This window comes from Schistocerca piceifrons, chromosome X (assembly GCF_021461385.2).
Source record: "Schistocerca piceifrons isolate TAMUIC-IGC-003096 chromosome X, iqSchPice1.1, whole genome shotgun sequence".
Lineage (NCBI taxonomy): Eukaryota > Metazoa > Arthropoda > Insecta > Orthoptera > Acrididae > Schistocerca > Schistocerca piceifrons.
In genome coordinates this window covers 394,275,410-394,301,474 of record NC_060149.1, presented here as the reverse complement: position 1 = coordinate 394,301,474, position 26,065 = coordinate 394,275,410, and the positions used below count along the sequence as shown (strand labels likewise).

Genomic DNA, 26,065 nt, shown 5'->3' with positions numbered 1-26,065 from the left:
CAGGCTGTGAGTGGACCTAGGGCAGTCCTGGAGGAACAGGAATGAGGAATAATCCTGTCTAATATTGGGGAGTGAAGTCAAGGCCTCCAGAGCTGGATTCTAGTGCTCTACCTGCTAGATCACTGCAGCCACTATTTGACTAGTAATAACCAATATTTTAGTGAGTTTATGTAGTAAATGTTTGCTAGTGTCTATTTTAACCCTCCTATGGAAAGCATCGTTTTTTCCAAGTATTTAGTATTTGTAAAAATGCAAAAAGTTTGTAAAGAACTTTTATCTTCTTTCTTCCCATCTTTGTTTTGCCAATAATTGTATTAGTTTTTTAGTTTCCATTTCCATAGTGAAAGGTATGTTCATTTGTGTCATGTTTATTCATGCAAGAAGTTGGTCTATTTTCTCCAGTAGTTAATCTATTAGACATATTCTTATCCTCATACCTGTACCAGTGGATCGTTTTGCAGCTTTTGTTTGTGAACATTTTATCAAAGTTTTCAATTTATATATGATTACATAGATAAAAGAACATGTAAATTTCTTATGCCAGCCGTGCTGTAATTGTTTCAGTGGCTGGTATATAAATGTCCCCTTTGAACGCTGAATATTATTTGTGTTCATTGTTATATGAGTTTGAATAGCAGTTAAAGTTGTGACTTATTTCTAAGAATTTTGTTGAATTTGATGTTACATGTATTTGCTTCCTTTCAGTGGAAATAGTATTTGTGTCTTGTCTTCGTAATAAATGATTTGTTTTTATGTTTTAGGATGCAACAAATCAAAATAATGAGGAACCAGCATCTGATATCCCTCTAACACAAGGTGATAAACTAAATCAGATAAAGGCATTTCGGAGGCATCCCAGATCTGTAACTACTGGTGCTGTACAGTAAGTGTATAGATTCAAGATAATCAGTAATTTAGATAGTGAGCATTTGTTGCCACAGTGTTAATAGGAACCTGTTACCAAGTAAAATAAGAGAATAAAATAACACTATATGAAACTAGTATGATAACAAAAATTGTAGGTGGAATGAGAAACGACAATCTGCTCAACATACAAAAGATGCACTAAGCAGTAGAAAGATACCAAGACAAGGTGTGTGTGTGTGTGTGTGTGTGTGTGTGTGCGTGTGCGTGTGCGTGTGCGTGTGCGTGTGCGTGTGCGTGTGCGTGTGTGTGTGTGTGTGTGTGCGTGTGTGTGTTTTTATCTGCATTCTAGTGTGTAACGCATTGCTCAAGATTTTGCCTGTTGGTTAACACTAATTTTGTTTGGGGAGTGGTTATATTCTCTTGTATCAGTAATCCATTATGCTAATTAATAAGGAATCATTTTTACTGCAGTGTGGCACACAGGAAGCAGTGAACATGAAATACAAAAGCGTTTTAGTACTAAATGACCCTGTGTGTGTGTTTTCTTCTCTAGTTTTTTACTGTAAGTGAGAACAGTAAAGCAAGAAGAATTAAGCAGTTATAGTATAAATGTGTATGGTATAACAATATACCCTTTCTCTGTCTTTCAAACATAACTTGTCAATAAAAAAAACACACATTTTAACAATAGATGCCTCGAAGTAATTGTTGAAATTTATTTACAGCTTAGAAGATGGAAGGCCACACACGAGAGCGAAATCTCAGCCTTTGAGAAGTGGGCAGCCAGCCCAGTCTCAGGCAATACTTTCGCCCTTAAAAGCAACTAAAGTCAGCACAGCTATAGTGGTCTCTCACAACAAAGACAAAGATGTTGTACCATCAAAAAGGCCGTCAAGGACTCCTTCATCAGTTACAAAAAGGTACGTAATGCTTAACAATTAAAGTCTCAAAGAAAATGTCAGAAAGAAAATTCCTGATGTTTAGTCAGATAACTCATGATAAGAATATTACATTCTTTGCATCATGTAATTACTGAGGTGTTCCTTTTATATATATATATTGCACTTAAGATGTGGAACTGTTTGTGTCCATCTGCCCATATAAATAATTTCATAAGTAACACCATGTGTGCACACACTCTCTCTCTCACTCTCTCTCTCTCTCACACACACACACACACACACACACACACACACACACTCACACTCACACTTTGTTCGGTTATAGTGTCTCAGTCGACTACTTTGGGCCAATATTGCAGATCAGCTAGGGGCAGTTATTTTGTTGTGTGGAGTGGGCGAGAGGGGAAAGGAGCTGTGAGGAACTGGAGAGAGGATTGGGGGGAAGCTGCCCAGTGGCTGAAGGAAGAGACGGCAGGTGGGATGGGAGTGTGGCACTGGTGAGCTGGCTCTGGCCTCGGGCAGGAGACTTGTACACATCTCTCACTGATTTACAGGAATGGATTTGAGAGGTGCAGATAGAACTGAGGAAGGGAAAGGATGTGGAGAAGAGGGTGGAAGATCAGGATGGGTGGGTGAGACTAGGGTCATGGGGCACGGGTGGAGGTGGGACTAGTAGGAGGGATCAGATTTGTAATCTTTCTCAACAGTCCAGCCATTTTGCGAGTTTTTACCTTTACTCCATAAATTACTTATATTAAGCCGAGGACTTTCCTTCCATATTCATTTCCCCATATAACTGCTTATAGAAGAAATACTGCAAGTTGTTGGGGAAAGGCAACAAATTACTAGGTGAAATAAGTGTTATACAGTGAGTAGAAACTTAAAGAAGGTATTGGAGAAAATGCAACTTATTTTTTAAATTTAATGTGTTTTCTCTTAAGTGTTTAATTGTGTTCCCATTATACTCACATGTGCTTTGTTTTAGAGATTGAGACTCGAACTTGGGACCTTTGCCTTTTGCGTGCAAGTGCTCTATCAACTGTGCTACTTGTCCTCACAGCCTTACTTCCACCAGTACCTCATCTCCTACCTTCTCCATCTGCTACTGTGTCGGCCCATCACACAGTTTCAATCTGCAAAGAAGTTTCATGTCAGCGCACACTCCACTGCAGAATGAATATTTCATTCTGGAAACTAAATATGAGTTTGCAGAACGTTATATCCAGTAAATCAGCTAGTATGTAATTATTGATAGCTCTGAAGATCATCACCAACAACCCAGTTATATATATGAGGACAAGAAGAAAGTCTCTCAACCTTGCAGGGATGTGACATTGATATCAGTGATTTTTGTTTTTATTATGACATACTTTGTTGTTGTTGTTCTAGTTGTTGTACAGTAATGTAAGTCAAGTCAAGATGACCTACAGAATAGTTTTCTGTGTCAGATACAGTCTACTTATGACTCAAAATTTCCATGAAATAGTCTAGTTCTGAGGATGTTGTTTTCATAGCAGTTTGTAAACTGAAGGCAGAGGTTTTAATATCTTTCTGTTGTGAATGTCAAAGGAAGGTTGGAATATCATTACCATTTGCTTCTTTTAGATTTTTGATGCAAAATAGCAACAATCACTACTTTCTAAAATCTCAGTTGTTATATGGAAAGGTATTGTAGCATTTGCAAATAGGAAGTTTCTTGAACATGTTTGAGTTTGATGATAACCTAAAAAATAGTAGAGCGAGTGTTAATTTGCTGGTTTCATAGAGTGGATTCATTTTCGAATTATATGGTGTCGGTGAAGAGAGTGCATCTAACAGTGAAATTTTATATTTAAAAACCAGTCGTACTCTAAGAAAAGAGTAAATAAACTAGCTGTAACAATGAACCAAAATACATTTTCTAATGACCTCGTCATTGATGGGATGTTAAACCCTAGTACTCCTTCCATTAGTTAATTCATAAATAATGTTTTTATTTTTATATAACCTGAATTAATTATGTAAGATATGGTTGCCATTTAAGTGGTCAGTAGTTAGGAGTGTGATGAAATTGTTATTTTGAAGCCTTCTGTGTCTGGGGAAGGACCATTAAGTGTGTCAAATGTTGCCACTGAACTGCTGGAAATGGACAGCAGTAGATCAGGTCTCCAGATAATGATCTTTCCCCATTTGTAGCATAAGAGTAACACAGTTGTTAAGTGGGTGCCATGAGGTTTTCGGTGGTTCATCTACTACACCAGAGGTCACCAAACATTTTCACAGTAGGCCAGATAAGTGGCAAAATGATGAGCATGGGCCACATCTTCCTTCTGTACAACACCTAGACACAGTAATTTAAAACTGAACATAGCAAATTTAAGGTACAAAGCAGCCAGGTGTCCACAAATGTTTAGACCTTATAGTATTTTAAATGTAATATTTAAATTTAATCAAACAATGGAAAATCCAGGATGGAATGTAACAATATTATGAGAAGGAAAGTTGCTACTCACCATATAGCCGAGATGCTGAGTCGCAGATAAGCACAACAAAAAGATTGCCTGAGACTGCAGTCGTGCGTGTGGTTTGCACGCGCGCGCACCCGTGTGTGTGTGTGTGTGTGTGTGTGTGTGTGTGTGTGTGTGTTGTTGACAGAGGCCATAGGCCGAAAGCTTTAAGTGTGAAAATCTTTTTTTTGTGCCTATCTGCGGCTCAGCATCTCTGCTATATGGTGAGAAGCAACTTTCTTTCGTTCTCATATTTAAATTTAAATTGTTTCACAATGTCTTGTGTGCCATACGTTTTATCAGTCATATTCAAGTACCGTAGGGGGCTGTATAAACTGACTTTGCGGGTTGGATTCATCCCATGGGCTGTAGTTTGGTGCCCTGTACTACACTAATGCGCTTCAGACACTAACTATAAAGAAAGAGTAATGTGGCTACTACATTTTGCTTCTCCACCTCACAGCTCTCTTGAATGTGGAACTGAAATACTAGTAGAGGCAGGGCATTCTAACTTGCCTAATGTATTCTCGTGTATACTTTAAACCATTGAAACCTACAGTGTCAAATATCTTTGATATCCAACTTCAAATGCGTGTATCTCCCTTGGAACACATTTCTGGCCATATGTTCGTATGATTTTCTTTGTTCCTTATCCCCTGAGAGAGTGTTTCCTACAATTTGATCCCATGTAGCAAAATCACTCTTGAGAGGATTGTTACCTGCAGTTCGACCCCATGTAGCAAAATCACCCTTGTAGTCTTATAGCACTTTGTAGTCCTCTACTACATATTTCCATAAATAAATAATTTTTTAGTTAGACGGTGCATTTTTTTAAGGAATGTGTATTGTAGACTTCTAATAAGGTGCTAACTTCCGAAATTCCATAGAAAGTGAACTGATGTTGCAGATTTCAAATCTGAGGTAAACATTTTAAGCTTCTAGATGTATGCTTATATACCCTACTTGACTTGCACACAGCATTTGAATTGTAGTCTGAACTGATTCATAAGGTGTGCCCTGTTTCATTGTACGGGCATTGTGCTCAAATAATATGTTTTTGTATTTCTTTGATTGAAATGCTTCACTTTTTCTTCATAGAGATGCAATCAAAACATTCTGCATGTTGTCATAAGTAAATCAGAAGTTCCCTTTGCTGGGGTCTTTGGCAAGATACGCTGATGAGCAAAAACAGTATTGCCACCTGCTTAATAGTGTGTTGGTTCACCCTTGGAATGAAATGTTGCTGAAATTCTTCACGACATGGGTTTGATGGGCCATTTGTAGGTTTCCAGATGTATGTGGCACCAGATATCTATGCGCAGCTCACACAAATCCCGTAAATTACACACTGGTGGTTTGTGAGCAGGTAGCTGGTGCCATATAGTATTCCAGATGTGTTCCATCATCTTCACATCAGGCTAAGGCATCAGTGTGACTCTGTAGCATGCTCCTCACACCACTGTACCATGACTCTATCCTTATGACATGGACAGTTATCCTGCTGGAAGATGCCATTACTGTCAGAGAAGGCATAAAGCATAAAGTATGAAGGGTTTCAAGTAGTCAGCAGTAATGATTGCATACTTCGTATTTGGCGTAGTGCCTCTTCATTACTACCACAGGTCACATGGAAGGGCAGGTGAAACATATGAGACAGTGTCATTAGGTCGACATGGGAACATGTAGGGTTCGGTGCTGTGAAGCCCCATGTTGAACATTTTGTGCTGAACTGCGTGCTCTGAAACTTGTGCCTGTGTCAGCATTGTACTCTGTCACCAGATCTGCCACAGATTGCCACCTATCCTGCTTTACATAGCAGAGAGGCGCCACATTCTGTGATGAGTCGTGGATGACGAACACCATGTTGTCTACTTGTGGCTTCACCATCCTTCAGCCACTTTATGTGGATGCTCATGTCAGCAACCCACAAACAACTGTCTGCTTTGCTGTTTCTGAGCTACTGTTCGCCAGATGCTAGGCCTTAACAATTAAGTGCAGTGTGTTTCTTTCATCAGAATATCAGAGGCCTGAAAATCAAAGTAAATGAGCTTCTTGTGTGTCCATTTGATGATGAAAATTCTGAAGTGATAGGTGGGTTGTGCTTCTCTGAATACCATGAAACCTGAGTGATTGAGGAGTTAACTATCTAGAATTATATAGTGGCATTATTTTCGTTTGGAGTTAGCATGTGAAATGGAGGAGTTACAACATAGTAGGCCATCTAGGAAAGTTTCAGCTATTTATGAGAAATGTAGACTCATTATTGGGGTACCTGTAAAACTTAAAGAAACAGTTAATTATGTGAAGATTTCAATGTAGATTTCTTAAAATATTAACTGAAAAAATGCAAGCATCAAGATAACAGCACTGTGGTTGATGACATTTTTGTTGATAGTGCTCATGCGGAGGATTAGGTATATTTTACATAGAAAAAGATACTAACGTGAAATTCAATATATTTCGTAATAAAATTGTGCTAATATTTGAAAGTAGCTTTCTTAAAAACTTACACGAAAAGTCTGTTAAAAAAAAGAAAAAGAGAAAAAAGGAAGCTATGGATAACTCATGGGATTAAAATATCATGTAAGGGGGAAGGGAAATTTAGGTATAGGCCTGGGAAGTCAAAATTGCTTGGATTCTGTACAAAAAATGTAATGTTTTAAGGAAACCAATTAAAATGTCAAAAAATATGCGCATCGTGATAGAAACTAATAATGTAGGTAATAAGATTAAAACCGTGTTGGATATTGTGAAATGCGGGACAGGACAAGCAATCAGTGCACAAGATACTATCACAATTAAACTGACTGACCATGTTGTGGCAGATGATTCACAAGTTGTGAGTATTTTTAAAGTCACATACGAAATGTGGCAGCAAAGATTGAATTAAATGGTTCAGTTGAAGGAGCAAGAGAAAGTATCAAAAAATGTTATTCCACCTAATTGGAAGTAGCACTAACGTACGTCAGTGAAATTAATAGAATTAAAAAAGTTCTCAAAAAACAAAAGGTCAAGTAGTGTCGCTGGAATTTCAAACAGAATTCTGAAAAATTATTCTACCTTAATATGTAATGTCCGTAGTGACATATGTAATGGATCACTGGCACAGAGAATCTTTCCAGACAGATTGAAATGTGCTGTTAGTAAACTCATTCATCAGAAAGGTAACAAGAAATACTTAAATAATCATCATCGATTTTCATTATTGCTGTCTTTTACCAAAATATTCGAAAAAGTATTGTACTCACGAGTAGTCTGACATTTGTGTAGAAACAATTTACGTAGCACATCAGAGTTTGGATACCAGAAGTGTTGCTCTTTATATCTTCACACACGAAATATAACAAGCTTTAAACAATAAAGTATTGCCAATTATTATTGTTTGTGATCTTTGCAAGGCATTTGATTGCATAAGTAATGTTATTCCTGTAGAAAAACTTAAATTTTATGGAACTGATGGCTTCACAATCAATTTATTTGAATTATACTTAACAGAGCTCAAAAAAGTGTGTTGATTAATTCAAACAATATTGGAAGGAAGGGAGATTTTCATGTCTGAGGAGACATCTTCAAGGAGCCCCACAGGTTTCAATTTTGGTTACGCTACAGCTCCTTATGCACGCCAGTGACATTTCACTTAACATTCATTAAGAAGAATTGGCTCTTTTTACAGATATACTAGTTTTAAAGTTGTCCTGTTAGAGAAAAAGCAACAGAAGAAATTGTTAATGGTGTTTTTCAAAAAATACTTATACCAGCAGTTAAAGTAGCAAATTAACAGAAATCAATAAACAGAGTAGAATGCTCCAAATATTTGTGTGTACATATTGATGAAAACTTGAACTGGAAGGAGCATATTACAGAGCTGCTGAAGCAGTTTCAGCTGCTTTTACACTTCATGTAATTGCTAATCCTGAAAACAAATGAGTCGGCCTCCTAACATATGTTGACATACTTGCATAATGTCTTGTGGGATAATTTTATGGAGTAACGCAAAATGTAGAAAGAAAGTATTGGCACAAAAGCGAGCAAAAGATCAGTCAGATGATCTATGAAATTTGATAATGAAGGATTTAACTAACTGCCATTTGTCGAAGTCACTTGTGGCCCATATTGTCACTAGAATGATTCCCCAGTCAGCTGTATTCCTTACTGTGTCACATGCCCACAACACTACCAGGCAGTGTTCTCTCTTGCGATAGGTAGTAGTTATAATGTCTTGGCTCATCAAGATATAGCTGTAGAAACTGCCCTTAATGTATGTTGAAACAATTTCAGGAATTATAATTCTGTATGAAACTTAATTCACAATGTACCCATGGTAGTTTACTAATTATTTCTTTTTATATTGAGAAATTCATTAATTTTAAACAGAGTGTCTGTGGAACTAAAGTAGCTGCTTGCTAAAAAATGATCTTAAAACGCTCCAAGTTGCTTCTTATTTATGCTTGGTAATCAGTTCTTGTTAACTCATCTTCAGATCTTAAATAGAAGAATAAAATAGGTCATATATAAAGCTATAAACAACGAAAAATGAATGTGCATAGATAAGCCTTACTGTGTGCATGGTGAGTTAGCAGTGTTAGCAATATTGATAAAGTAATGCTTTGTACTATGGATGAGTCAGCTGTGCATAGTAAACAATTTTTGACTAACCAAGTTATTACCTGCCTCAGAAAGTGATTCCCTCTATGCCTTATTTATGCTTGTAGTGAATGTCTGGTAAATGGTAAACTGCAATTGAGGACAGTTTTTGCAAAACTTGCTTTATGCAAAAAATAAAATTTTACGGGAGACATATTTATTTAATTAACAAGCAAGTTGAGAGGGCAAAAATTTTTACAGTTAGCATATTTTGCACGGTTCTGAAAATGTTTTAAGATAACCTTCACACATACATAAAATTTTTGATAGTTTATGAACTGCTGGAAGTAGAAAAAAAATTTTCTTTTTCAAAACTTGCTTTATGCTCAAACTAGGTCATTGATACCTGGATATTGAATGCCTGTATTTTTACATTAAAGCTTTAAAATCTTCTACACGATTTCAGGGGACTCTTTATCCTCATAAATTCTCCGTGAGCTGTCATGATCTTCATACTTCTCACCACTTGCAGAGAGTATGTCGTTGTAGAAACTTGCTGCATCCTTAGGAATGGTAACGAAATGCATTAGCTTCATTACACCCTTCTTCTTTTCCGCACTCACATAGTTTATCTTGGGAATAATTGTAGCATGTTTCGTGGCTGTGAATGAAGGAACGTTCTTCGATACATCACAACATACTTTTGATCCAGAAAAAATATGTCATTTTAACAGCACACGGATTCTTACCATTGGTTTGTTTGTAAGTTATTCCTCATACATCCATGATTTTGAAAGGCAAGGTAGACTTCAGTATTTCCTTAGAAATCCATTTGAAGTCATAGGAAAACTAGTCTTCTCCCCACACCAGCACCTTTCCAACCTTCACTAGCATATTCCTGTATTCACAAGCTCATATGATTTCTTCTTTCTTCTGATAATCCTCTTCAGCTCTACCAAATATATGATCCGGTGGCATGAAACTATGTCCGTGAATAAGAAAATAGTGGGTAAGTTCAGAGAACACCTTAGTCTGCTCCATAAAATGTGCCAGCATACAGAACATTATAGAATTCTTGTTCTGGCTGATGCACGAATCTGAAAAAAACTCAAGTTTCAATCGTCTCTTGTTAATCGCCCTTGTCCTCTCTTCCAAATAACGTAGGAGAAAATGTTGTAGCCCAGATGTGATCTCATTTGCATCTCATCCAGCTTCCAGTTTTCACCAAGTATATTGAAAAATGCACCTTGTTTTGGGCCATGTATCATCACAGTTAGGATATAGAGCCACATTCGTCATGTGTAAAAGACTACTCCAATAGAGAGCTTTGGTAGAGGTTGATTTTGTTGCATGTCAAAGACAACTTTTACAGTGTCTTCAGCGTATCTGTTCATGATGCTGTGGAACATATTTGCACGGGCTTTGTGGAATCACAGGCTTGTTTTATACACTTCCTGGCATTCTTCGGTTTCTGTGACCTTTATTTTCAGTTCAAGCTCCTTGCACGTTGAATAGATGTGAGGATTACCAAAGCCAAGATTAAAATTCTTATAGCACACTGTCCTAAGTTTTGACACAGAACAGCTTTTATTACCTGCTTGTCTTTGTTCTTTGCAAAAATTTTCCCTCATTATATTTAGATTTAATGTTGGTGGCAAATACGACCTACTCGTTTTCCCTCTGCTATAATGACTCTCTCTACACGTATACTTCAGAATGTGCCCTTTCACATGTTGGGTCATTACTGTCAGCTTGAATTGCTCTTGAACCACCTCTTCGTTCCTTTAGTGCAGTCCCATGTTTCTGACAGTGGTGAGCAACCAGAGCTATCCGTCTTAAGTGATCCTATGATACACTTGTACTTTTTTGAAATATCGCAGCACAAGCTGGTACTTGGTATCGATTTTGAAGTTTTGTCTTTAGAAGCATTAGCTTCAGTGGGCTCTACAACTTATGTAGCTGGTGCTGAGGTATCCATGTGTGATAAAAGGAATGCATCTTGATTGCTTTTATCTCTTGAAGAATGCACTAGATTATTGAAGTATGGTAAGTCAGCATAAGAGAGTTTGCCTGCATGATATTCTTTCCCTTCATGATTGCTTACCTCATGTCTTTCAACTTGTCAGCAGTCAACATCAGGTGCAGTATTTTACTTTGAATATTGAAATGATTTTACTTTGGAGATGTTTGACTGTTTCACTTATCTTCTTTTATGCCTGCCATGTGTTTCACTCACAGGAATATTATATTCACCATCACTTTCCATATTCACTGTTTAACACAGGTCCAGTCTTCTACACTCAAATTTCACAAAATGGCAGTAACTGGCAGCTAACTCTCATAACAGCTATTGTGAACAAACATTGTTAAAAACTGGCCGTGTGAACTAGATGCTTGGCATGGAGGCTAATGGAAGCTCCCGTCAGCCATTATGCCAATTGTCAGCGTAGTTGGTGCGCATAGTAATAGGCGACCGAGCGGGGTGGCGCAGTGGTTAGACACTGGACTCGCATTCGGGAGGACGACGGTTCAATCCCGCGTCCGGCCATCCTGATTTAGGTTTTCCGTGATTTCCCTAAATCGCTCTAGGCAAATGCCGGGATGGTTCCTCTGAAAGGGCACGGCCGACTTCCTTCCCCATCCTTCCCTAATCCGATGAGACCGATGACCACGCTGTCTGGTCTCCTTCCCCAAACCAACCAACCAACCATAGTAATAGGCAGTCCAATCTACTGCCTAGCAAAACAGTTATTCTAAGAGTCTCGTAACACAGTCAGAAAAGTGCTTTTTTTGACGTCTGCCGCACATTAAACAAATTGTGAGAAAACCCAGCAATACCTCTAACATGTTTTGCAAACTAAGTAGCATTAAGTCAGTTTTGAAAGGACCCCCACATACACATGAGGTGAGTTTTGCAAAAACAGGCTGTTTCGTCAGTGCTATAAGTGCAGAATAAAGAAAAGTTTTGCTAAAGCCGGCTGCATAGGCTTGTAGGAAAAGCTTAACAGTAGATGTTAAGGGAAAAAAAACTATTTTTTTAAAAAATGCATAAAGCGAGTTATGCGAAAATGGTCCTCAGTTTCTCAAAACTGAATTCTGTGCTTGAATACTGGCTATCAGTGTAATGCAAAATAATGACATAGTCTTGTGGCATTTTCTATGATAATAGTGGTCTCTCTTATGTTCAAGAGTAGATTCTGCATGATAAACAGTCGTGCTACATAGCTTTTATTGAGTCAATATTTTACAACAATAAGAAGGGGGTAGTTTTGTCAAAGTGGGCTTGCATGGCAATGTTCCTGCAGGCTATGAGAAGATAGACTTCAGTACCTTCAAATAAAGAAGTAGTTAAATCAGAAATTACAAAATAGAAATCAATGGCTAATGGTAACTATATTCAGCAATCGCAAAACAAATGTGAGGCTGCTTGGAGATATATCGGATTGAAACTGCTTAATAGTAATAGAATTACTTTTGGTATTACAATATCGCACTCAATGAAATGAATAACTTCTTTATTAATTATGGTAACAAAGGACACACAACTCAACAAGATGACAACTATAAATCAGGCATAAATAAATATCTAAAAAAAATCTATTCATATCCCACAATAAACCAGCAACATCTGCATTCAAGTGGGTACAAATTTCCGTTACTGACATTTCAGTAGCATATCAAAATTCAGCAACTCAAAATCAGAAGACTTGTATGGTCTGTCAAATTTTATATCGAAAAGACAGTGGACATTATGCTACACCTACTTGGTGCACTAATAAATTCGATTTTGATGAGTTGTTCTTTTCCAGCTTGCTTAAAGAGAACCGTAGTTGCCCATCTACATAAACAAGGAGACAAGTTGTGTTGATAACTACCATCCTATTTATCTTGTAGCAATATTCTTAGAAATAGTAGAACATTGCATGCACCAACAAATTTACAAACATTTCACCTGCACTGGAGCAGTGAAAAACACTCAGTATGATTTCAGGAAAAAATCATCTACACTGAAAGCTGTTGAAAATGTTGTTTTGACAATACTCAGTGCCTTTCACACAAAATTGTCTGTATTGATGCCTTACTCAGTGATCTGAGCAAAGCATTTGACTCTGTGTGCCATCAGATTGCAATAGATAAACTGAGGTGTTATGGCATTTGAGATACAGACCTCTTATTAGAATAGTATTTGACAATAGAAAGCAGAAGGTACACTTTAATGGTATAAGTTCTGTATTCTTAAATGTTTCAACAGGCATGCCTCAAGGCTTTGTACTGGGGCCCGTTTCGTTTATAATCTCCAGCAAGCTCACGATTTTGTTGATGCGGGTTATCTGGTTTGCCAGTTATTCTTACATAATTTGGCGATTTGTGAAAACAAAACTAGCCCGAAGTATTTTATTATAAACAATCTGTAATAAGAGGTGACCTGTCGACTGTGATATTCTATTTGCTTAACTTGCTAGTCAATTTTTTTATTTGAGTGCTAGACACTGATTCTACTCATGCCTTATGTCCTGCTAACAGTGTGTAATGATCATAAAGGAAGGATGTAGTATCAGGAATCTCACAAGGATGAGTATTGGATCCATTGCTTTCCACATTATATGTTACTGATGTGTTGACTATTCTGTCCCATTGCAAATATCACTTATACGCTGAAGACCTTCAGGTATACCTAAATGAAAACTCAAAAAACCTGTGAACAGCCATCTATCATCTAAATTCTAATTTATTTGCCTTATGAGACTGTACGCAAAGCATATGTTGTAAACTTAACCCATCTAAATGTAAGCAGTCTTAGTTTCTCACAAATGGCTTATGACTTCTCAGTTCAAAGAATCTCTTCTGCCCTTAATGATAAATGGCAGGAAAATAAACTTTTCTCCTTCTGCAAATAACTTGAGGAGGGTTCAGGACCATCACTTACACCAGACTGAACACACATGCATCATGTCATTGACTGCAGAAATATGAAAAAAGTAGTTCCTCTCGATCTTAAAACTAAACTTGTAGATTCAATAATAAAGCATGTACTTGATTAAGGTGATGCTTCTCTTGAAGGACTTTCATATGAGAGCTCGCACTGACTGAAACTGACATTGAATGCTTGTATGCAATAAATTTGTGACATTCACTATTTCAACTATATCACTGCTGCCTATAAATAATTATTGTGTCTAAGTGCCAATAAGCAGAGAGTCTATGACACCCAGTACTTTGGTGTCTTCTCAATCATTGCACTCACTCTTATTTACCTCCAACTCTTCATACTGTTATCAGAGTGGTCTATCTTAGGTGTGACGTCACATGGTGGGCTGCTGTTCAAATCGCTCGCCAATATCTTATAAAGTTTTAGACTTCAGATACTTATTTTAAAGAATATTGGTGTTAATATTTGCCTGTAAAAGTAACTTATTAGTGGATTTTCATTCATCTCAATCTTTCTTTTAAGTTGTTGAATTGAGTGGTCTGTTATTTGTGAATGTGTTTACGTCGTTCGTCGAAGTCTCAACAGTGTGTTTACATTTCGCGGCATTCAGTTGCGGCTGTATCGGTTCTAAAGTTAAGTACTGACAAAGTTGTTTGTGCACTTTTATTCAGTTATTAAATTTAATAGTTTTCAACGATGTCTCATGCTGATTCTGGTGAAATAGTGGTTTAATAAACTTTCGGAAACTTTTTCCCACTCTGTTTTATAGAGTTGCTTGTGCATCAAAGTCATTTATTAAATTTAGTACGGTAGTTTTCAGCTGACGTTTCTTATTATTTGTAGTGAAATATTTTAGTAAATCTTTCATTCACTGTGTTTAATTTTGTTGAGTGTTCCAGTGGTTGCTTGAATTTTTGGTTTTAGATAAAAATTATGTGAAGTTTTGTGGTATTGGTATTGGTTGTGGTTTAGTAGTTGCTTTCTTAGTAGAGGGTGAAATTTGAGCTCACTATTGTTAGTTCTTTAAATAGTTCTGCTGTAGTAATTGAACTTACATAACATAGACTTCTAGTTTTTTCAGAAACTGTTAACATTTTACCATCAGTAAGAAGTGTGGGCTTTTTCATAGGTTTGTGAAAAGCGGCTTATGGTATGTGATTTGTTCAAAGTATTTTCATTGGAGGGAATGCAGTGGGGAAGCTGGTGGGCATTATAGTGAGAGCATCTCCTGGAAATTCAGAATTTGTAACAGAAAGAGGAGCAGCAGCGTAATATCTGTACTCTTCAGGTGCAGTTACAAAACACAAAGAAAGAACTAGATAAGTTGAGGAGTGTGAAGGGTGGGGAATGGGAATTGGCAGTTGGTAAGAAGGCAGCTAAGCTGAGGAAATATTTAGACAATTGCACTTTGCGTATAACCAACAGATTTGACCAACTGTCAGAGTTTAGTGGAGAGGAGCCTCTTGTAGCTGTAGATGTAGGAAACAAGCAGCAGTCCTCAGTAGTTAGGGACCCTAAGTTAGTTGCAAATTCTAACAGAAAGAAGAAGGTTTTGCTGCTAGGTAGTTTGCAAGGCAGAGGTGTGGGCCAGTAGTTGCAGGAAGTGGTGGGGAGCAAGTACCAGGTCACCAGCATTGTAAAGCCTAGTGCAGGGTTGGCTAGGTGATTGTTAACATAGGGGAGTTACATAGGAATTTTATGAAAGAGGGTCAGGTGCTGATTGTGGGTGGACCTGTGAATAGTCTTGACAGGGACGGGGAGATGGTAGATATGGTGACATGGTAAAGGTAGCTACTGAAACTGGTGGCACTAACATGCACTTCATGCAACTGTTTCAGCATCATGATCGGCCTCATTTTAATGCTGCTGTTAGGTGTGTTAATATGGAGCTGGAGAAGACATTGATGGTAGATGGTATGGCTCACATTGCAGTGGTGCTAGCTGAGTCTGTCAACAGATCTGGTTTCACAAGGCGTGTCCTGCACATCAATAGGTATGAGAAGGGGAGACTGACAATGTTTGTAGGTGACAGTGTAATGGGCAGTGGTGGGATGACTTGTGGGAAAATTCCTGTAGTAGTTGGTGTTAGAGCTGCACGTTTCTCAGATTGAAGTCAGCTGATAGGTGTACCTGCTTAAAGGAAGTTCCTCTAACAAAGGAATCAGCTTCAGAGGAGGTCAGGTATCCCAGTAATGAAGGAATTAGCATATTTTATGAAAATATAAGACTCATTAGAGGTAAAATTAGTGAACTGCATATAGATGTTGACTCTGATGTTATTGGTATATGAGAGCACCACTTAAATATTTTGACAATTTGGAGGCTTTCTTTGCCAGGGTACAGATTAGCTCACTGTTTTTCAAAGAGTTCTTTGCAGAGTGGCTGTGTACATAAAAGACCAGTATTCCATTTGAGTCCTAAGACGTATCACAACAGTGCACTAAAGAGGTATTTGAATGAAACTTCCTGGCAGATTAAAACTGTGTGCTGGGCCGAGAAGCGAACTCGGGACCTTTGCCTAGTTTTGCAAAATTCACAGTAGAGTGTCTGTGAAGTTTGGAATGTAGGAGACAAAGTACTGGTGGAAGTAAAGCTGTGAGGACGGGTTGTGAGTAATGCTTGGGTAGCTCAGATGGTAGAGCACTTGCCCGCGAAAGGCAAAGGTCCCAAGTTCAATTCTCAGTCCGGCACACAGTTTTAATCTGCCAGGAGGTTTTATATCAGCGCACACTCCACTGCAGAGTAAAAATTTCACTCTGTAGGTATTTGAATATTGTGCTAGGGCAGTTGAATTTAGTGGAACTAAACTTCTAGTTTCCAGAATGAGATTTTCACTCTGCAGCGGAGTGTGCGCTGATATGAAACTTCCTGGCAGATTAAAACTGTGTGCCCGACCGAGACTCGAACTCGGGACCTTTGCCTTTCGCGGGCAAGTGCTCTACCATCTGAGCTACCGAAGCACGACTCACGCCCGGTACTCACAGCTTTACTTCTGCCAGTATCTCGTCTCCTACCTTCCAAACTTTACAGAAGCTCTCCTGCGAACCTTGCAGAACTAGCACTCCTGAAAGAAAGGATATAGCGGAGACATGGCTTAGCCACAGCCTGGGGGATGTTTCCAGAATGAGATTTTCATTCTGCAGCGGAGTGTGCGCTGATATGAAACTTCCTGGCAGATTAAAACTGTGTGCCCGACCGAGACTCGAACTCGGGACCTTTGCCTTTCGCGGGCAAGTGCTCTACAATCTGAGCTACCGAAGCACGACTCACGCCCGAGTCTCGGTCGGGCACACAGTTTTAATCTGCCAGGAAGTTTCATATCAGCGCACACTCCGCTGCAGAGTGAAAATCTCATTCTGGAAACATCCCCCAGGCTGTGGCTAAGCCATGTCTCCGCTATATCCTTTCTTTCAGGAGTGCTAGTTCTGCAAGGTTCGCAGGAGAGCTTCTGTAAAGTTTGGAAGGTAGGAGACGAGATACTGGCAGAAGTAAAGCTGTGAGTACCGGGCGTGAGTCGTGCTTCGGTAGCTCAGATGGTAGAGCACTTGCCCGCGAAAGGCAAAGGTCCCGAGTTCGAGTCTCGGTCGGGCACACAGTTTTAATCTGCCAGGAAGTTTCATATCAGTGCACACTCCGCTGCAGAGTGAAAATCTCATTCTGGAAACATCCCCCAGCCTGTGGCTAAGCCATGTCTCCGCTATGTCCTTTCTTTCAGGAGTGCTAGTTCTGCAAGGTTCGCAGGAGAGCTTCTGTAAAGTTTGGAAGGTAGGAGACGAGATACTGGCAGAAGTAAAGCTGTGAGTACTGGGCGTGAGTCGTGCTTCGGTAGCTCAGATGGTAGAGCACTTGCCCGCGAAAGGCAAAGGTCCCGAGTTCGAGTCTCGGTCGGGCACACAGTTTTAATCTGCCAGGAAGTTTCAAACTTCTAGTTGTTGTTATTTATAGGTACCCTAACTCTGACTTCAGAGCATGTCTGCTCAAGCTAGAGAGGATTCTTGGTTCACTTTATAGGAAGCACCATGAATCAGTTATATGTGGTGACATCACTATTAATTTTGTATGTGATAGTGCAAGGGAAAGGATGTTGGAAGATCTCCTAAATTCATATAATGTTATGTAGACCGTGTTTTTTCCAACCAGGGTGTAGGGGAACAGTAGCACAGCCATAGACAGTATTTTTATTCATTCTTCAATACTAGATGTGCATTTTGTTAGTAAAAGGGCGAATGGTCTTTCAGACCATGAGCCACAAATTTTAACACTATAAGTTTTGTTTACTCAAACAAATGTTATATATAATTAAAAATTATGTAGGAAAGCTAATCCAACACCAAAAGAGAGTTTCTTAAACCTTATTAAGGGACAAGAGTGGCAGGATGTTTATAGTGCTGATAACATAAATAACAAATATAATGCTTTCCTTAACCCATTCCTCATGCTCCTTGAAAGTTGATTTTCATTAGAATGTCCTAAACAGGGTACTAGCAGTAAAAGGCAGCTTGGTTGGATGACTGGTGGGATAAGGATATCATGTAGAACAAAGTGGAAATTATATCAAAAAGTTGGAAGTAGTCGCAATCAAGCTGCAGTAGCCAATTACAAACAGTATTGTAATTACAAACAGTATTGTAAGGTGCCTAAAATTGTTATTAGAAAGGCAAAGAGTATGTGGTATGCAAGTAGAATTGCTAATTCATAGGATAAAATTAAAACTATAGGATCAGTTGTGAAGGAGGTGTCTGATCAGCAGCACAAGATCGAAGATATAAAGTCATTTCCTAGAAAAAATATTTCTTTTACTGGTAAGCCAGGTATATGTACAGTACTTAACAATCACTTTCTGAGCATTGCTGGTGAATTAAATAAAAACTTAGTTTCTACAGGGAATCATATAACTCACTCAGAAAATGCCTTCCTGTGACTGATGTCTGAAATACTCCTCTCTGATACTGTCAGGGGGGATTGAGTCAATAATTAAATCGCTGAAGACTAAGGACTCTCATGGATATGATGGAGTACCTAGCAGAATATTAAAGTACTGTCCTGCATATGTTAGTCTTGTACTTAGCCATATTTGTAATTTTTCCTTTAAGAATGGTCAGTTTCCTGAATGATTAAAATACTCTGTAGTAAAACCACTTTATAAAAATGGAGGAAGGGATAATGTAGATAATTTTAGACCCATTTCTATGTCATCAGTGTTTGCTAAAGTTATTGAAAAGGCTGTGTGTGTAAGGATAATTGATCATTTTATTTATCATAATTTGCTGTCAAATATACAGTTCGGTTTTAGAAGTCATTTAACAACTGAAAATGCTATATTGTCTTTTCACTGTGAGGTACTGGATGGATTAAACAAAAGGTTTTGAACACTAGGCATCTTTTTTTATTTAACTAAGGCATTTGATTGTGTTGATCACAAAATATTGCTCCAGAAGTTGGTCTATTATGGAATACAGGGGTTGCTCACAATTGGTTCACCTTCTACATTAGCAACAGACAGCAAAAGGTCATTATCCACAGTGTTGAGAATGGCTATGATGTGAGGTCTGAGCTGGGCACGGTTAAATGGGGGGTGCCCCAGGGATCAGTGCTGGGGCCACTCCTGTTCTTTGTTTATGTAAATGTTAAGCCTTTTAGTATTACAGGTGATTCTAAAATATTTCTGTTTGCTGATGACACTAGCTTGGTAGTAAAGGATGTTGTGTGCAATGTTGGCACGGTTTCAAATAATGCAGTTCATGACTTCTAGAAAATAAACTAATGCTAAATCACTGCAAGACTCAGTTTTTACAGTTTCTAACATAAAATTCAACAAAGCCTAACATTTTAATTTCACAGAATGGGCATATGATTAGTGAAACTGAACAGTTCATATTTCTAGGTGTTCAGATAGCAAGTAAACTGTTGTGGAAGCCCACATTCAGGCTCTTGTTCAAAGACTTAATGCTGCCATTTTAACTTTTCGGAGATATCTGAAGGAAGTGATAATTTAACTCGAAAAGTAGTCTGCTTTGCTTATTTTCATTTGCTTATGATGTATGGTATTATATTTTGGGATAACCCGTTCCATTCTAAAAGGATATTTTTGGCTCAGAAACAGGCGGTTCAGGCAATAAGTAGTGTAAGTTTGCGCACCTCTTGTCAACCCCTGTTTATTAAGAAAGGTGTGCAATATACTGCTGCATCCGTTTTCAATAAGTCACCACAAGAATTAAAAAATCTTATCAGTAATCTATGTGCTTTCAAATTGAAACTGAGGAGTTTACTCGTGGGTTACTCCTTCTATTCTGTCAAGGACTTCTTTAAGATATTAAGCTGATTCCTGTGTTATATTGTTGATTGCATTGATGTAAACTCATGGCTTGTCTTTTTTTTGGGTTCATAAACATTTTATTTTATCTGTTATTACCTTTATGTTATAATTTTATGTACTGACATGTTCTGTGACCTTGGAGATCTGCTCCTCAATTTGGTCCTACAGAACTAGACATGTAAAATAAGAAAATAAAAAACAACTTGTTCTCAACAAAGTAAATCACCCTATACTACTACATAACAGAGACATCTCAAAATCATGTTCTGTATAAGGAATCTGACTTTGAAATGGTCTTCCTCAAAATATCAAAGAAATTAAATTCCTTTTTTCAAACTTCAAGAGACAGCTAATGGTTCATTTTTTATCTCAATAGCAATATCTTCCTCATACTTGCTGCAGCTCACTCTTGTCAACACTCCCTCACCATCCACCTTTCCGGTCCCCTCATCTCACAGTCCTCTATTGAAAGTCTGTTCTTTCATTGCAGCTACTGTTGCTATCATTTTCAATTTTTTCGTCTTTCGTTATCCCTTCTGTTTTTGATGACTCTAAACATAGCTTCAAATGTGGTAAAACATTAAATATTGTTGTTATTATTCTTGATGCCTTTTATTATTATTATTATTATTATTATTATTATTATTATTATTAGTAGTAGTAGTAGTAGTAGTAGTAGTAGTACCAGCTATTGTTATTGAGAACAGGGCCAACCATGGTGTGTCAAACTTCATGCGTGCAGGTTGTGTGGGCTGCAGCCGAGCCAAAGCCCATCTTGTCTCGGATTTTCTCGGTCCTTCTTGGAAGTAACTGGAACAGTGCGACACGTCATTGAGTATTGTGCTGTGGCATTTTTCGGTGTGCACAACTCTCCTTCAGTTTGGCAGAATTGTGGTGTCAGTGCTGTTTACCCTTTGCTGTTTGTTCATGTTATGGAGGACGTTCTCAGGTTCAGTGGCTGTTTGCATTATAACAAGCAGTGTAGTGATCTATCGTCATGGGAATGACACAATAGAGGGATGACAATTCTCAGTATATATTATGCTGTCCTATAAGCTACGGATACTACAAATATGGTATGAAATCACTGCAAAATTCCATGCAGAAAGAATTTAAAGATTAAGTTGGCAATGAAAGAGCCAAAAATTATAACAATAGACAGACTAGATTTATTGTTCTGTACATCAAGAAACATTTCATGCTAAATTTGCAGACTTGCAGCGCATGAAGAAATTGGTGGTACAAATAGTAAAATTTCTGAAGTCACATGTATTGCTCTCTGTTGCAGCAGTTTTCGATGGAACTCAACGGTGAGGAAGGAGACTTTGTACATTACTGCATAGTATATTGGTTAAGTCAAGGGGCACATGTGGAATGATTTTTTTTATTTAATACTCACTATTATTGAATCTGTGAAGGAAAAATGAGTGCACTAACGAAAATAAGAACATCCAGAATGGATTACAGGGGTTGCATTTTAAGTGGACTTGATTGCGTGCTGCCCGCACTAGTATGCTACAAGGAGAGAAACAGTCTATTTGTTGTTTGATGGGGATGTGTTTAAAAACAAAACCACATTGTAGAAGGGACACATGCTGACACACACAGTTCAATTCCCTAAGGTCACTACATTAAAATAAAAATTGAGGTTTGAAGAAGTCATTGTGGCCTTGAAAGAACTAAAAGGATAGTTTCCTAAACATTTTGAGGACGCTGCCAATCTTACATGTGTTTTTGAGACTGTTTGCCGTTTCAGTTGAAAGCACCTATATGCATGTGCAGATGTAACTCATTGCTCTGTAAGGTAATTCCCGTTTTAAAGACAGATCCTTTTAACATTAAATCTGCCCAGAATGTCTACATTCCTTTTGCCGTATAGAGTTTCCATGTCTACATAAAACAGCAAAAGTGCTGCAATGTTTCAACCAAATACTTGTGTGGAAGATCTTTCTTTCAATTATGAAACCAAGTCAGTCATGATTACATAATAACCTGAGTGCAAGAATCTGTGAAATTATCTGCATGTGTCCATATGCTGACAGGTTGTACACAAAAAAAATGTACACAGGGCGAACATTAATAAAAGCGACAAACTGCAGGAATGGATTCCTGATTGGAAATAGAGGAAAAAAAGGTCCTATGAACATATGTCTGGAAATGGAGCTTGTACTAGGTTTTGTCTCAGTATACTGTAGAACCCGGTCCTCCAAATGTGGTTTAGACACAGTCCCCTGCCATCCCTGCAGTTTGTCGGTTTCATTAATGTTCACCCTGTATGTCTTCAGTGGACCAAAAATAAAATAATACTGAAAGTTTGTTTTGTTTTTATATATGTTGCCGAGAAATGTTAAATATAAAACAAAGGCATACGCAGTGCAACTGCATTGCTATTTAAATGTTTACCTCACGCTCGGACAGCGTGGTAGGGTCGTGGGGGAAATGTCTCACCCAGGCAGAACTTTATGGCTCTTCTGCCATGGCACAGACAGCGAGCCAGATTCTTGGCCACCCCTGCCTTAAGGCTTTAATCTTGTCAGGCTAAATAAACAATAAACTATTATCTTTGTGGCTCATGTTATACCGCTAAAAGGTGACTAGGCCCCCAATTCTACATTCAGCCATTTTTCCATTGTTACCCACTTGAGTCGCAGGTAAATGTTGGGACTCTACTCCTGTAAGAAGACCCTGGCTGATTTCTTCTCTGTCAGAGACAAAGAGAGAGAGAAACATGTTATCACGCACACCAAGAAACAGAAATGCGTTAACCATATCGAAGTTCTGGCTCTCTGGAAAATGAGAACCATTGTCAGGAAAAAGTTAATGACAAACAGAAACAGGAAAAATTGGACGATCATTTTCCAAAAGTGAAGTTAAAGTTTGTAGTATGAAATATGTATTTGATTTAATCTTAATTTTGTACATAAGTGTTCAGTTTCTAGTGAATATCATGTAAATAATGCAGTGAACTGTCTAAATCAACATAATGCAGTATGCTTTCAAATGTGGCACGTGGCATATTTTGTAAATATACCAAATAGCAGTTTATGGTAGAGACATACTACACATATAGCTTCTTTGGTTGATGAGTGGTGTACATTCAGACGTCTAGTAAAGATAAGCATTTAATTGATTAATAACAATTAAGTAATGCAATATTACATCATAAATAAGTAAATTAATACCTATTGTAAGCACTGAATTGAAGGTTTCACATTTTGTTGCATATTTTCCAGTAAAAGAAAACATTTCATAGGAAACGAATTTTCTACTAGGATTTGTTTACGTTATCGTATACTGTAAGTTACTTGATTACTTCAGTAAAGTACAGTTTATGTTGTTAGTGTGTTCTTGCACACTATCCATTTATATAGTGTAGGCTCAGTTGTTTGTTTACTTTTTGTTTCGTCACGTAAACAATACAGGTTTAATCGTTCTGTTTCTCCAGAAGTTTTGAATCACTATCTGAACTTTAGGCCTAAGCTTCCTAAGAAATTTAATATATTAATTGAGTAGTCTAGGAAGTTATTCTTCTTTAACTCAGACTAAAGCTAAAATTTGTTTGCCATGGGTGAGAAATGTACGACTTGCCATAGGTTTGTTAGTTCCGGGGTGTGGTGTTAGGGTTGTTGCAGTTTCTTTCATGCGGGTAACTGGGGGAATTGGGGAAATAAACATTGCTTATTGGTTGTGTAGGATTTGCTGCAGAGATAGGAGGATAGTGGAACAAGAGGAGAAGATTGTTGTCCTCCTGTCGGAACTAGATAAAGCAAAACAAGATATGAAAAGGTTAAGTTGGGAGAAGGAAAAAGAGTGATGGTAGGTTAAAGAAGCAACAGTAAGAATAGGACTTTCTTAGATGATGTTGTTATGAATGTGGAAAACAGGTTTGATCTGTTGCCACAGTTGGAAATGGATGAGTCACAAGTAGATATAGGAGTAGACAAGACACAAAAAAGTGTTTGAAAAGTAAGAAGTTTGAAAAGGCATTGAAGTAAGAAGTTTGAAAAGGCATTGAAGAAGAAGAAAGTTTTGTCGTTATGTAGTCCACATGGTAGAGGTGTTGGCCAACAGTTGCAGGATGAATTAGGGTCAGGTTACCAGGCCACAAATTTTTTTAAACCTTGTGCGAGTCTGGCTTAGGTGATAGAGGATGTAGGTTCACTCTGCAAAGACTTCACAAAGGAAGACACCATCGTAATAGTGGGTGGGGCAGGCAACACCATAGGAAGGAACTATAATTGTTCAGTTGGGAGTGACCTGGTAAAGATAGCTTCAGCAACGAGATATGCGGGTGGTGGCTTGTATTTGTTGTGAGGTGCCATGGCCAGCCTTGTTTAAACACTTCTCTTAGGAGAATTAATTCAGTGGTGGAACAGCTGCTTGGATGAGGTATGGTGTCTCATTTTGGTGTAGTTCCTGTTAACTCTATCAGCAGGTGGGACTATACTAAGCATGGCCTTCACCTCAACAGGATAGGGAAGGGAAAACTGTCTGGGCTAACAGCAAATAACTGGGGGGTAAAGTACCAGTGGTTACAAGTGACAGAACAGCAGTTTTTAGGGGAGGGAGGGCATAAACAAAAGATGTTCAGAGACAGGCTGAAAATGACATTTGAAGTGATAAAACAGGCAGCCAGAAAGCAAATTTTAATGTACACAATTCATGCAGACAGCCTCTGATTGAAACAAGAACTATTCAAAAACTGACAGGTAAATTAGGTTCATCCAGTTGTAATTCAGCCAGTGCACAAAATCATTTATCCTTATTGCATCAGAATATCTGAGGACTAAGGGGTAAGCTTAATGAGTTGCTTATTTGTGTTGAAGAATTAGAGTTGAGCAAACTAGTTGATATACTCTCCCTCTCTGAACATCATGTGACCATTGCTATAGATATGTTAAATGTTACAGGATTCAAGTTAGCTTCTTACTTCTGTAGAGAAAATATGGAGAAAGGATGAGTTGCCACATTTTTCAGAAACTATTTTGATTTCAAGAACATTGATATTAAAAGATTTTGCTCAGAACAGCACTTAGAAGCTTGTGCAAAAGAAGTAGTATTATGACTCAAATGGAAAATACAAATCATTCATTAATAAAGTTACTTCCACTTTTGAAAATTGTTTTCCCCTAAAGGTAACTCAAATAAAACAGAAGTAAAAATATAAACCACGGATTACACAAGGACATGTGGGACAAAAAGAAGACTGTATCTGCTATCTACGAACAACTCTGATGTTAGCGTTGTAATGCATTACAAAGAATACTGCGAAATACAGAAGCAAGTAATCCAGAAATCAAAACAGCTTTATTATGAGAAAAAGATAATTACATCAGGCAACAAAATGAAAACAGTATAGGATATAGTGAAGACAGAGGCAGGTGGGGCCAAAAAGGAAGACGAACAGATAGCTCGAAAAATAAATGAAACATTGGTAACAAATGCATGTAGTGTTGCAAACCTTTTAAGCAAGTACTTTGTTTCAGTTACTGACAGCATGGGGTTATCAGGTTTCTTGAACAGTGCAATGGAGTATCTGAGACCAGTCTTTAAAAATAAATTCATTAAGATGGAAATGACACTCATGTCTCCCAAAGAAGTAGCATCCATCATAACATCCTTAAAATCTAAGTATTCTAGTGGGTATGATAACATATCAATGAAGCTAATCGAAGAGTGCTCATGCAAGTTGAGTTCTATCTTAAATTATTTGTGTAATTAGTCTCTTATCAGTGGAACATTTCCGGACTGGCTATAATATGCTGAAGTTAAACCTCTTTAGAAGAAGGGAGATAAAGAGATACCATCAAAATATTGACCAATTTCACTTTTGCTGGCTTTTTCAAAAATATTTGAAAAGGTTGTGTTCAGGCGTCTCCTTAAGCATCTAACTGCAACTAATATATTGTCCATGTCACAGTTTGAGTTTTTTAATGGTTCTGATATAGAGAAAGCTATTTAACCTACAGCGAGAATATAC

The 26,065-nt window shown here is 37.9% G+C and overlaps 1 protein-coding gene across 1 annotated transcript in view; it reads left to right on the top strand.

Moving 5' to 3' along the window:
* Positions 1-26,065, top strand: part of LOC124721090 (dual specificity protein phosphatase CDC14C-like) — a 245,174-nt gene that overhangs the window by 183,572 nt on the left and 35,537 nt on the right. The window contains 2 exon segments of the mRNA XM_047245902.1: positions 762-883; positions 1,593-1,787. Of these exon segments, the coding sequence (XP_047101858.1) occupies positions 762-883; positions 1,593-1,787 (317 nt within the window).